This window comes from Apteryx mantelli, chromosome 2, assembly GCF_036417845.1.
Source record: "Apteryx mantelli isolate bAptMan1 chromosome 2, bAptMan1.hap1, whole genome shotgun sequence".
Lineage (NCBI taxonomy): Eukaryota > Metazoa > Chordata > Aves > Apterygiformes > Apterygidae > Apteryx > Apteryx mantelli.
Genome location: NC_089979.1, coordinates 145,806,713 through 145,821,477, shown reverse-complemented (window position 1 = coordinate 145,821,477; position 14,765 = coordinate 145,806,713). Strand labels below are relative to the sequence as shown.

General features: G+C 35.5%; 1 protein-coding gene across 1 annotated transcript in view; it reads left to right on the top strand.

Moving 5' to 3' along the window:
- The window catches only part of RUNDC3B (RUN domain containing 3B), a 53,467-nt gene extending 41,989 nt beyond the window's left edge, over positions 1–11,478 (top strand). The window contains exons 9-11 of the mRNA XM_067292505.1: positions 8,064–8,210; positions 8,576–8,691; positions 11,155–11,478. Coding sequence (XP_067148606.1) covers positions 8,064–8,210; positions 8,576–8,691; positions 11,155–11,300 — 409 coding nt within the window. The 3' untranslated portion in view covers positions 11,301–11,478. The remainder of the gene's footprint in view (positions 1–8,063; positions 8,211–8,575; positions 8,692–11,154) is intronic.
- Positions 11,479–14,765: the final 3,287 nt, after the last annotated feature.

Below are 14,765 nucleotides of genomic sequence, written 5' to 3'. Positions count from 1 at the left end.
TGGCACTTTCTTTTTTTTTTTTTTTCCCTCTCTTCTTTCCCCCATCTCCTCTCTTTTTCCCCCATCTCTTCTTTTTCCCCTGTCCTGATGCTTGTATGCTAGTTTTGACAGTAGTCTATGTGAAAGATCCATCTCTAGGTTTATAACGTTGGATATCACTGCTGAAACTCTTGCTGTCTTAACATGTGAGTGAAAGTTTAGAGAAGCAGTTGTTCTGTCAACTCAAAGTTTACCCAACTGTTTTACAGTTGATACTGCTGGTTCTGATGAATCCAAGGGAAGTATGTTTAAATAGCAAAATTTTGTTGACAAGACTATTATTTTTGGTGAAGTTTTCCTGATCTGTTCCAATGGAAGATCTTGATTCTTTTCTTCTGTATGTGTCCTTTTAAAAGGAATTCAGCTGTGGATAGAAAGTCCTTCTTGACATGAAGAAAAAATCCTTACTATTCACTGAATGACAAACTCTGTTTAAGAGGATATTCATTAAAGGCAAACTTGATAATCTGTCAAAAAAGCTGTTAGAAGTCCTCTTTTTCCACCAGAAAGGAACTGATAGTTGAAGAATAGAATTAAAAGCTCTCCTTTACTATTTTTAATAATTTGTCATTGCTAGTCAAAGTTCAGTATTTTTCTTGTTTTCAGTTAATACCTAATATCTGGGAAAGTTGGTTGTGTCGTGCCTGTAATCTCCTCCAAAGGAATCTTGCTTGGTTATTTGGTTGAAAACATGAAGAGATATCCACCACACACACACTGCACTAATATGTTAATGAGCACACACAAAGTTGATGTACTGTAGTGTGTTTTGATCTATTCTGGATGTCTGTATTAAATAAAAACTTCCATTGTAACTGGACTGGAAACCAAGAGTCAAGCTGCAGGTGTCTCTGCCAAAATAAGCCCAACCAAGATACTCCAAAGGTCAAGGAGGTCCAAGGCCATACAGAATTGATGATAGTAATTTTGTGACTGGAGGATTGTATTTCGAGATCTCTAGGAGATGAGAAAGGAGGACTAAAAAGATTGCTGAAGAAGCATCAAAGGGATCTGTTCTGTGGCCCAACTAGTATGGTTGCTGTTACACATGAAGATCTGCTGGCCAGTCAGAAACAGTAAGAAATGTGGTACGCTAGGACATGCCTGCTTTTTCTCACTGCAGCGGCTGCCATTAGAAAGTCTTCTGGAAACTAACTACTCTGGCATCCAATTTGGGGAATACAGTGTCTGTGCACAGGGCACACACCTGAGAGAGGTCATATTTTGCAACATCAAAATCTACTGGTAAGTAACTCATTGTCATACCTGCTGATCTAATTTCTCAAAGTCCAACGATATACCAGTCCAGACATTTCACTGTCTTGCTACAGTACTGACAGTTTGAGAGTTCCCTTTTATTTTAGAGCTGCTTTTACAGATTTTAGTTATATTCATGTGTGCTATCAATTTGAGTTTGCATTCCATATTTCCTGTCCTAGATAAAGGTTTTAAAGCTTGTTCTTTCTTATTCAAATGTTTTTATTTTTTTAAGCTTTTATTTTCACTTTTACTTTTCACTACTCAGGTAGTTCTTGAACTGGAGCACTCATCTGATATAATTCCCTTTCTTAGGGAATTAATCTGTTTGATTTATTTCCTGTCTTCATCTGCTGGTAGGAGGGCAAATTGCCAACTAGACTGGCATTTTCTGGATTTGGAGAAATTAAACCTGCAGGTAAGAAATTACTGGTTTTTCATAGGTATGATTGGAAAGAGAGTTTTTTGTTTATTAGACAAAAAAACTGAGTAAATGGGTCTTTCAGAACAGGCTTACAACGTCATGAATCTGTATTTGATCCAGGGGAAATGAGAATTGTTGTCTAGCTGAAATAAGAACCAGAAGTTCTAGGTGGTTACTGAGATGAGGCTTTTCTGTATTAACTTGGTCCAAACTTGAGAAGAATAATTTTTTTGACTCTCAGGGGTAGTAAAGTTACAGTATATTAAGTGACCAAAGATTTTATATCATTTCCATTCTGCATGCAGGAATGTCATGTGCGAGTTGTCTTTTGTCCCTGTCCCCTACTATAAATGAGCCAATCGAGTCACACCACAATTTTATGATTCAGAGGTTTTAGAAGCAGTTAATTTGGAATTCTTTATCCTTTTGAGAGGGTGCTGAGCTGCCAATAGGGGTGCTAGCTGCAACAGAACAGTTTGTGGGGTGACATTATGAATTTAATTAAAAAGAAAAAGAAAAGGTAAGTATTTTAAATTCATTTTTAAACTTTGACCATTTTGCTGATCCATTTTCAGAGTGACTCTCACATGATTGTACCAGAACAACTGAAAGAGCGGTGTAACTGTGGAAGCAGGGTGGAAACGAGCAGTGATTTGTTGGTTGCATTTTATTATTGTGTGTGTACCATACACAATGATATTCTGCTTGTGCTTCATAAATGGTCGTAAAATCATAAAACAGAAATCTCCAATAAGAAAATCAAAGTTGAACAACATTAGTAAGACAGAGCTAGTGAACACTGGTGGAGAAGGGTATTTATCAGAACACTTTATTAATCTCACTTTTCCCTATATAAGTACACAATTTAAGGACTGAAAGTCAAAAGTATGCAGTGACATTTCTGTGAATAGCTGTATAAAACTGATGTTAATACTGTGGCTGTTCCTGTGACTCCTTGGATAAAAGTAAAGATATTTAAAGACCTGCAGGGAGCATATATATCTCTGCTTGAAGCAGGAACTTATGAGTAAGTTGGGAGTATGTTAGTATTGATTAGCTAATGAGTCATCAGTATTCTTTTGTAACAGGCAAGAATTCATCAGCAATACTTTTTAAATGAATCCTTTCTTTGTTTCCTAAGAGGAGCTTGTTTTAATAGTGGATCCTGATGTAGAGAACAAGAATATAACTGTATAGTTATATATGAGCCAAATATTTGTTTGTATTTAATGTTATATTCTAGTATTAAGAAGATTGTTCTCATCTCTTCTTTCCTAGCAAGTTACTAGTTGCAGTAGTATTTTGAATTTGTATGTAGGTGGTCTTTTTTGGTGGATTTTTTTTGAAAGGTCTAAAAATGAGATAAAATTTAAATATCATAATTTTATAAAAATTGAAAGCAAAATCTTCTCACATTGTATGTTTCATACATTTAAAACACTGAAAAATCTGCAATCTTAGTTTTTGTTTGTGTTATGCTCTTTTTGCAAATGTGCTTTATGGGAAGTCCATGCCATGGAAATGTAGAAAGGATATTTGATTACTTTAAAATTTTTTTTTGAAAATAGATTCTGTCTCCAGCATCACTGATACCTCTCTTCTTTAATAAGCCCCAACAAGCATTTTGCTAGGTTTCCCACACTTAACATTTTTCAGAGTGTAAGCAGTTCAGCAGTTACTTCCAAAGGAATTAAAAATTGTCTGCCATCTTTTCAGTATTTATTGATTTTTTTTTTAATAAAGTTTTTCAGAACTTTAAACAGGATATGAAGTTACCTTAGAAAAATATTTGTTGGGATGAAGACTGCTCAGGGCAAAAATGTTAGGAGCAGGAGAAAAGTAATTATTTTCTTCCTGTAGGTCAAAATTGAACTTCTAAAGCATTCTAAAGCAATGATTAGGCAAAGATTTAAGCAATCTGCAATACAAGAGGTGGATACAATCTACTGAAGTCTTATTCAAGTATGATTTTGTGGGGAGAAGAACATTCTCCACTTAAATCATTTGAAATCATTCAGTCTTTTCATAAAAATGCTTTTTGTCTCCAGAAACACTTCTTTTGGGATGATATGTTTGATCCATTTCCTAAGTGGACGTAGTTAACTGAATGCTACTTTTGTTGATAGATCTAATGGCTGGGAGTTGATAGTATTTTGGTCCATATTAAGGCACAGGGAAAATTAGATACCTGTGGGCTTTTGCCTTTAAATTTGTGAACCTTTAAAACTTCCAGGTAGAAGATTATAGGTGGAAATGATACCAGTTAGTGTAGATGGGGGAAGAAAGTATACGGCTTTCAGACAGCCAAGAATTTCTTCAAGCCTAGAGTAGGTGAGTATAATGTGCCATACATCAGTTTAATCCTTCTGCCCTCTTAATAAATTGTTATGTATTTATATATTCTCCCTACTCTCCATAAACCTGTCTGCACTCCTCAGTCTCATCAAGTCAGCCCAGGATACCCTGCTCAGTCATACCATATACAATGCCTTTCATTCAAAACAAAACAAACAAGCAAACAAACAAAAAAACCCTCTTATGACCCATCATTAACATGCACTGTATTCTCAATTTACCAGCTACCTTTCTCTGATAATTACATATTAAAGCCATTGTTCTCATCTTTTATTTCGCTTTCAAGTTTTCTATTTCCAGTCTGAAGTAAAGGGGTTAACAGCTGGTCTCTGCTTTTGCTCTTATATTGTGTGGTTTAATATATAACTGTCTACAAACCTTATCTTGCATCTCACTTAAATCATCGCTGCTACAAAACCACTATCAATAGAAAACTATTTTATTGAATTTTATTTAAAAATTGAGCTGCCTACTTGTGATCTTCAGTATTATTCATGTGATGTTTATGGATTTTGTTTCATATAAGTTATGCTTTAGGCATTACTTTGCTTAATATTCTTTATAAAATCTAGGCTTTTGGGTCATGTTCACTGAGTCTTCAGTCATTCAGGTCGTTCTGGTTCTCAGTTCATGGTTCTTGCCAAAGGCTCATTTTGCAGAGCAGAAGCAGTAGAAGGAAATCTGCTTGTACATAGGCTGTTCCAGTTCAGTATGTTTTGGTACATACCTGCTTTCACCAGCATGTTATATAGAAGATTATCTATTACATTTATTTTTATGTGAACTTTTGTTAACATTTTGCCACAGATTTGAAATATTTTTCAGTCAAGGCATAGAGTGCTGTAGTTCTTTTTCTGTAGTGAATTACAAAAAATATCCATTTTACATTGCATTCTGGACTATTTTTGTGAAATTCACAAGTTTCACAAATATCCCTTTTTGCCAGTTGTTCTTCTCCACCGATTGTTTGTGTCTTCTTTTTGCTCTGTGAAGTCTTCATACTAGTTTTTCATCAGAAAGTTTTCATATGCCAAAGTTATTTTGCTATACTAGCAGATAAATAAGTTTTAATAGTAATATTCTTATTATGGTTAAACAGCCTTACAGTAAAAAGAGAGAGTAGCTGGTAACCATCATTGCACACATGCTGATTATTAAAACCTTCTACTTAAGACACCTAAGTATTGCAGTCTGGAGTTGGTCAACAGTAGTTACAGGTATTTTTTTTATTCTGTGGAACAGAGTGCTTTGAATAAAATAAATTGTTGTCTTCTGAGAGCTCTTAATTCTTAGAACTCATGTTGTCTGACCAGTCTTTAGAATAGGAGAGCACTCATAATATTGCACATCATTTTCCACATTGAGTGTTTTCACATTTGTATGTTTGTTTTCATTAAAACTTGATCATATTTCCTTCCTTCTAACTCCTTCATAAAGCCTTTTGGTCTCTTTTTCTTTCCCTCTTTGATTTTTTGAATGTTCTTAGCAGGATCACTTCTGCCTCATGATGATGAAGAGTTTGTAGATGAAGTATACTGTGCAGTTTAATACTTTGACTCTTAGAAGAAGTCTGGCTAATATGTGTAAACTGATACTGCCTTCATTTATCTTTATCTTGAGAGAATTGCTGTTTGCATGCAGTTCCATTTAAAAGTCTTTGCTGCACTAGAACCTATTGATACTGTAGAAAACAACTGCAAGAGAATAAACAGCTGAATAATTTATAAGGCTGAAAGAATAGGTGGAATGACCAGCAACCTGCTATGAATATTTGGTCTAACTTCTTAATGTCTACAATACTATTTTGTATATGCTGAATACTGTGCTTGTACTGATTTTGTATATTCAGAGTTATTTTTACATATTTTTAACATTCCAAAATAAAAGCCTAGAAGTTTTAAGAGGAGGAAAACTTACTTCCATATTCTGCTTGGTGCGTATTTTTCTTCCAGAGCATGGTGGACAAGTTTAAGTCACTACTTAAACCATCTTCAAATGTTACCATGCTAAAATCTCTGCAGCAGTTTGGTTAGAGCTTGTTTCAGAATTTCTTTTATGTCCAAACAGAAGTGTGAAATTTCAGGCTACCGTAGCATGAAGATTGGTGAAGAAGGCCTCAGTACAGAAGCCTGTGTCAAATACCAGAATTCTGCTATTAGCATCTTGCCCACAGATGGGCATTTATGTCCTCCTTGCTCAGCAGGTTTGGTTAGTTGTTACAGTGAGCTAAACATGCTGCTGAGCTGTGTGGTGATCACACCTATGAGTTGTTCAAATGGTAATTTACCATGTTGTAAGTGTATTAATTTGTATTTAGCTACTCACTATTCACTGTGTGCACAGTTGCTAATATAAACTGAGTGTCCTGTGGGAAATAATAAGCTTGTATGAAACCTCTATGAAAGCAATGCAATAAGTACTTCTGAATAAGGAGTTAAGGTAGTCTACCTAGCTCACATCACAGTAACTCACTAGATAACAGTTTCAGTTTCCTCACAGCAAATAAGCTTTTAACAGACCTGATCAATGCTTCATGTACCCCATTGAAGGGAATATCATAGAGGATATTTGAAATTTTTAACAGCTTTGGGTATTCAAAGCAGTGCTTCCTGCAGACTCTTTAGAGAGGAGGAGGTGTGAGGGAGATACCATGGTAGAAAAGTTGATGGTTTACCTGCATAAAAGTTGGGAAAATTATCATCTTGAGACAAATTTTTGAAAATAGTTTTGTTCACTGTGGTGCTTTGCCACCTCTTCTTGCAAAATTGCTGTGTATCTGTCTTCTCTCTCACCTACTAAAAATTACTTGCTGAACTTGCTATTGTCTTACCTTGTTTTGTGGGAGATTTTGACTCTTTGGGTGGTATTGTGTGCCCTTACTTGAGGTTCTTGTCTAAACTGTTTGAATGTCACCAGAATCAAAATTACATTGTAAAAATAGATCTGCTGACAGTATTATTTGTGAATTCCTATAAGTGTATGTGTACCATCAATAGTTATTTAATTTTCTATGCAATTTGGCATGTCGGATAACAACATGGCATTTGGCTTTGAACTACTGAATACATTCAATATGGAGATAAGTAACATTAGTTACTTGCTTCAGGCCACGCATATTCTGATGTGGTATAAAGCAGCACTTTACTATTGCCTAAGATTTCTTGGCATTGAGGATTTATAGATTTTTTTAAAAAGCAATATTTTGTTGTTTCTAAAGTTATGTTGTAGCAGTGTACGTTGCAGGTTGCCTTGTACTATTGGAAGAAATTGTCTTTGGGACAAGAAAAATCTTGTCTTGGAACCTGAAGACCCAGGAACCTTCCCTACTTCTGCATGACTTGTGGCAGATAATTTCTAATGTTGGTAGCTTCCTCATTTCCAGAACTTTAGAAAACTGATCTGCTTTATGGGAATGATGAGAGGCAAAACTTATTTAAGCATGTAAGGTACTCAGTTAACACATTTTCAGTAATTTAGAAGAGTAAATTGCTAGAAACTGTAAAGCAATAGAAGACAGAATAGCTACATGTAGTATTTTACCTGGAAGTATATCATGGAGTTAACACATCTGTTTTTTAGTTTATCCCTCAAAAATATTGTGGGGGTGGGGTGCTTTTTTTTTTTGTACTTTAAAACTGTAAAAAATTGAGAAAAAAGAACATCATGTTCCCATGCAAAGTAGCTGGCTTGTTAATAACTATCATGCAGGCAGAAAGCATCTTTAAAATGCAGGTTTATTGCTTCTGTAGAAAGAATGTTATTTCAGCTCTTTATGTTCCTAAATACTTTTTCATTTATAAGTTGCTTCCCACAGGAAAAGTTGAACAGTTCTATGAAACTGTTTATGAACTGCTTTATGAAAATTGCAATCTGTCAGTCACTTGAAGGAGAACATGAACTTGGACAGGAGTATTTGTTCTGTTTTTCTTACTGTAACTTAAGAAATTGCATTTAATGGAGTAATATTTAGTGCTCTTCATATTCACAGGACTGTGCTAAAGAATAATGATTTGAGATCAAGACAAGAACTAACTACTCACCTCACCAATCAGTGGCCTTCCCCAGGAGCTCTGGATGTCAATGCTGTTGCCTTGGACACTCTACTCTATAGAAAGCACAATCAACAATGGGATGAGTAAGTTGAATATTTATTTTGATTCGGCTTTAAAGGAGCATGAAAACTCAAAATTATACGTTTCCCTTAGCATACTCTTAAATGTATCCTGTCGGAGTTACCCATTAGAATGTACTAGAATCAGCTAGAAAATTTCAGTTTTTCTTACTTACCGTAAGATTTTCCTTCCCTGGGATTAATCAAAATTTTTATTCACTGTTTTAGGAAAAAAACAATGCTTTAGGAAACAGAAGAAATAGAGAAAGTGTTTAAGAGAGGAAAGATTAACCGTGTAATTAAAAAAAAAGAACTTTTAAAGAAAAATTAACGTTTTCTAGTGAAATCTTTAAATGTGTTACTATTAAAAAGTATTACTTGTTTTACAGGAAAAGTTTTCAAAGCCTGGACCAGCTTTCAGCAGAAGTTAGTCTTTCTCAAACCTCTCTGGATCCAGGTCACTCACAAGATGGAAAGCAGGATGGAATAAACTTGTTAAATGAAGGTACGGTGCCTGTCTGGTAGCTTCATTTTATTTCATTCTTCATAGCTCTGATGTCCAGTCCCTGTGTGATGGATCTTCAGCATGAACAAGGAAGTGAACTGCATACTTTTCCCACTGTTATGCAAACAGTTTCTCCAAGGACTTAATTTAAAAGAAGTTTGCATTTATCAAGAGTCCCAAAAAGGAAAATAATTACAGGACTTTGTGCTGTTTTTAAGGCTCTACTTCAAATATGTTGCATATCTTCCTTCTCCATTGCAGAACCAGAGACAGTTTCGTGTAGGATCTTCTGTCCCCTTTCTGCTATAACTAACTTGAATATTTGAGCCCTTTAATTTCCTACTTGTTTGGGTTATTCCAGAGGTGATCTCAGTCCTGTTTCTTAAAAGAAAACTTAAAGGCACTGGATTTGCAACAACTACTCTCATTCTTACGTCTTGCATCCAACTATCTGTGGAGATGCAGGCTGATAATGCTTCCATTAAAACAGAGGGGAAGATGATACAGATTATGCTAGTATATAATTATAATATACCACTTCCTTCAAAATCTGTATCCTTATCAGAGTTTAACAGCTCCATCTTGTGGACAATTGTGAAAAGCAGAAAAATGCTGGAAGACTTTTGAAATAGTACTATTTTGGGTATGGAACAGAACTTAGTATAAACAACTTCTTGTATCTCATCAAATGTTAACTTTGAATATTCTTTGCAGTATGGAGTCTTACCAGTTCATAACTCAAAAATTTCTAATTTTTAAAATATGAAGGATGTCAAATTTAAAACTTTTACTGAAAAAAGTCTTGAAATCTAATTTTTTCAAGTTAGCTTAGAGTAAGTGAAATAGAAATAGCATGGCTATTATGAAGAGAGTTCTATAGCAGATCTACTTCCAACTTGTTTTTGCAATACTAGTCCTTTTAAGTTTATGCTCTATCTTCTGTGAATTAAGGTGTGGCAAAAATGCTGATAATATTTAGATTTTGATTTCAAGACTCTATCTTTAAAAGTAGCATGATGTCTCACATCTAAATTAGTGAGGTCCATCAGTACCTAAGCTTTAATATAATTTGGTAAGACACAGTATTGTAACAGCAAGATCACATTCCTCTTGTCTACTTCTTGCTATGGCAGTTTTAAGTAAAAGATTAAAAATAGTAAACTTTCACAGTACTACTGAGAGAGGTACATGAGCTACTTCGTGAGTCAGGTTTTAGCTTTACAGTTGTTGAATTTAGAGGGTGCGCCCGAAGCATGTTATACTACTCTTGGTGTAATTTATGTCCTCCATAGTTTCTAAAAGATAATTTTTCTGTGAATAAAGATTTTTCTAGTGGTGAAGACTTGAAAAGGGCTAATCTAGTTCATTTTTTAGGAAGCCTATTCAGTCATTCAGACAAATCTTGGTAGAGATGAGACCCAAAATGTACTGGAAACTGCTAATAAGGACTATAAGTGACACAAGGGAACTACATGTCACTTATATTTTCCATAATGAATTGTTGGGGTTGTTTTTGTTTGTTTTCCTTACATCCTTCTTGAAAAGTAAAACTTTTCTGTCAGGAACAGGAGACAGTTTTAAGAAACACCACTTTATAGATGCGTGTTTTTTGTTTTAATTCCTGTAGACAGGCTTACCAATAAAATCTTGTGCCTGTGTCCGTTAAGTCACTTTTAAAATCTAGTTCTAGTTGACTGTGAGTGGTTATCTAATCATTTCTATACTGCAGGTGAACCAGGAGGATGAAATACGGAGATTTTTGTAGGACAGCTTCTGTATCATGTAGTGCACTAGCTGGGTTGACACCAAAGTAAGTTAATCAGATAGTCTGAGAAGGGAGGGCATACACTAAATGGAGAAATTGTCTGGTGCAGTTTTATACCTAGAAGTGTATTTCATGTTAAATTTCAGGTGTATTTGGAGGATAGGATAGATAATTGCACTGCTACTCTTGCCCTGTGGGACTTTTTCAGCTGTGGGAATCTAGCACACTTCAAATTAATCAAGAAGGATAAAAGAAAACAAAGCAGGTTCATTGTTAAGGAAATATATCTGCATTCCAGTTAATTCTACTTCCTTCTGAGGGATTGAAAATGAGACCTCTGGTTGTGAGGTTGCATTAGTAACATCACTTCCATTTACAGTGTGTTCAATTAGAAGTGCTTGATTTGGTAACTTCTGTTCACTGTGTAGTCAGTAGAGCCTCTGCCTCTTCCTCTGCAGGAGACTGGCCACAACCCAGCCTGGTAGGTAGGTTCATAGTCTCTGTCCCAGCTGGGCAGTAAAGGTGCAGATAAATGATATGTTTTCTTGACTGTGTTTGTGAAGTATGTGTGTGCTAACGTGATAATAGGTAATTCATAATAGGGTACATGAACCAGTATTCTCTCTTGCCTCAGTTTCTGCAGTCAGGTGATCTTGTGTTGAAATAATGATTAGCTTAAATCTTGTTTTTCTTAACAGGGAAGGAAGACACTCCATCACTGCTTGGTCTCTGTGGTTCTCTTACTTCAGTAGCAAGCTACAAATCTCTCACAAGTCTGAAATCAAGTGAATATCTTGCAAGTCCCACAACAGAGATGACAAGTCCAGGCTTAACACCATCTTGAGTAGATATACACAACAAGGAAGAGCTTTTGTGTTGTATGCGTTTGGTTTACATTCTGTAATACGACCTGCAATGAAGACTGCTAATTCTAAGTCAAAAAATATGCCGCTTTATTTTTTCTTTTTTTGCACTTACCTGTTTAATTCACAAATTCTGTCAGTTTTCATTCAAACTTTCTTTTCCAGAGGACTTTTTCAGAATTTCTATTTAGTCTTAAATTGTTTAAAATTCACGGTCAGATACAGGACATACTTATAATTTGATGCTACAACTGATTTTTAAAATGAAACAGTTGGAAATCAGTCCCCTACTTAACTGCCATGACCTTTCTTCTTCCTTATAACAGCTAACAGGCTGGCCATACTCTAACCATGGTGCTTCTTCGCAGCGCTTTAAATATCTGTCAACTCTTGCAGAAGAGACAGGGAATCCTTAACTTAAGTCTTTGTAAGCAAATAAATATTTTACTTAGAAATACAGCTTTTCATCTGCGTATGTTACATAGGACCTCAAATTGCATATTTAACCTATCAATAGATCTTCTCAAGCTGACTGAATGTTGAATTTGCATTCCAGTTAGCATCATGGCACTTATGAGCTGTATGAATCACACTGAAAAATCACACTGAAACATCTCTTCCTAATTCTAGAAGTTGCATGAGAATAACAAATGTAAACTGATCATCTCAATCAGGCATACTTAGTGGATTTATAAATGTTGAAGCAGTTCACTAAATGCTTTTGAGTGACCTGAGTTAGGGGTAGTATAAGATTATATGAGAAGTGTCTTGGTTTATCGGCACTGTGTTGCCTTGCTGGAAAGTTGGGGACTAAGGATGGTGGGGTCAGCACCCTGGGAAGTTTGGATTGTGTGTTTATTGGGAACATTCCAAGGAGAGTGAAAAAGGGGAAGCAATGGAAATGTAAAGACAATATTCTCATGTTAAAGAGTTTTCTCATTCCTGTAGTAGTGCAATAGGTATTTTTCTTGATTAGGTAATATGCTAGAACTAAATCAGTTTTCTCAAATGATTTGTCATTGATTTAAATTACTGATACAAATTACCTGAGACATTTTTTTAAATAAAACACTTTACAGATTACCCTACAGTTTCAAAGTTTGCAAATTAATTTTTGAATTGCAAACTATATTCTTAATTCTTTGTAAGATATAATGAATCCTTTATCTATGAATTTTGCTAATCAAGGTAACGCATATCAGTACGATCCGTAACTTTTTAAACAAAACTTAAGCGCATGTATGTTGTATTTATAACTGCTAGGGAAAATGCTTTTTTGTGCCAAAGAAGTTTCATAAATTGTTTACATGAGTAGCTGCAATACAAGATTTTTAATTATTGCTTACTTTTAGATGTTTACAATTTGTCACTACACTTTACTGTTTTAGTTGATTTGCCTCTCGTAATGGTACCCTTGGCACTACTACTATAGTCTGGTCATTTGGGGGGAAGGAAAATCCATTCTCACCCTTACTGAAAACTACAGGAATGTTTTGCCTTCCTAGGTAGGAGGCTACACGTCTCTTGAAGGCAAGGCACTGATGGATTTAGCTGCAGGAGGTTCAAGATGCTTCTCCTCAACTCTCTAGTCCAGAGTGTAGAAGTTACTGCATCCATGGCAGAGTAAACAACTCTTGATTCCATTTTAAGGCAGTATTATAAAGCAGCACAGCAAAATCCACCAGACCTTGTCTTTCAAGCCCTCATGTACCCACCCAAGTGAATTATTTTCTGTGTAATAAATTGTGAACATTAAATCCTTTCATACACTGTCAGAATGTCTATTACTTCATGTAACAGCTTTTTTCAGGTTATTGCATCAAGTACCTGTTCTCTCATGGCAGTTCAGTAGCATTATTAAATACTAATTTGTAAACTAGAGATGCATTTTTACTACAAATACAATGAGGGAATCAGGATTCCAGAAGTTAACATTCCACATCAAGGTATGGTAATTTAATTGCTCTTGTTTGCTGTTAAACACTTCTCCCACTACATCAATATTTTGGAGCGGGGTATAATCATGATTTTCAGTCATGTTAGCTGATGGCTCTTTTCTTGGAGCTACTGGTGTGAAATTCATGTGTCATTTAGCTTAAGTCTTTTATGTAGTCTGACACCACAATGAGTTTGTAAGTGTCATTTGTGCATGAGAAATCGGTTGTGTGTCTTTCTCAGTTCTAAACATTATTCATTTTTCAAAAAATTTGAAAAAAATGCCAAAATTGTATGTTTTGCTGCCTTGATGTCCCATAAATGTTGCATGTAAATTAAACATTTTGTATCATCACTATTTACTAGTTTTTGTCTCTGTTTTAGTCGGACAATATAAAGTAAGACCGCTTGGAAAATTACCGTATCAGTGAGTTTACAGCAGATTCTTTTCATGCAAAACAAGGAGACTTTTTTTAATTGCTGTATTTCATTCAGCATGGTCCAAGATTTGCTGTGTTACTGCTTTCTTTCTCTTATACTAGGGACTCAAAATAAGGCCTAAAATTACTTTGAAAAATCACAATAGAAGACCAATTTCAAATATTTCCTATGGCAGTACCTCTCTTGCCTGTAATGCACGCTGTAAACATCATACTTCCTGTCTTTACAGCTGGAGCATTTTTTGGCACACACTAAGTTTTCAGGAAGGCAAACGCACACTGGGATACCTTGTTCATAGCAGAACAGGACAGGGTCCATTTCTTGGGTATGGCACAGCTAAAAGCCTGTGTCTTAATGATCTGACTGTTGAGTTGCTATGTGAGTCTTTTGGTTGCTTTAGTACCAACAAACCCCCTCATTAAAATAAGCAAAAAAATTAAACCACTTCTTTGAAAATGCATGAAAGAAAAGATGCAGTGATGGTGGTTAAAAATAAAAGAAGTCATTAAGAGGAAGTTTTGATTCACTCAAATACCAAAGGACAACAGAGATGCTGCAACTGTTTGTACCACATGCATGCAACACACAGTTACATGCAACACCCAGCAGCCAGTGGCTGGGTCTATAGCAGTAAATTAAATGTGCCCTTGCCTTCAGATGGGGCTGAATCAAGCCAGCATGGAACCACCTCTGTTTATGCCAGTAAAACTGGCCTTCAAAACCAGGTGTCTTCATCCATACTGCAAAGGGGGAACACTAAAGCCTGCTCCTGCCATGGGGATGTGAGGTCCACGTGGGAGCGCAGCATCTTCAGTGCCTGTAAATGTTTCCAGGTGAACTTGCATTTCTTAGTACATGCACAGCCTAAGAATACTACCTTAAGCTACAAAGCCATTGCAGTGACTGTCAGCACAGTCTCCATGCTCTCTGGGTCTCTTGTGAACAATACTTTCTCCAGTTTCAGCTAAAACATTTTTCTTTCTCTTGCAAATTTAAATAAACCTAACAAGAATCTAAAGACTAGTTTAGAATATGCATTTACACAAAATATAGAGCTGCAAATAACAAAC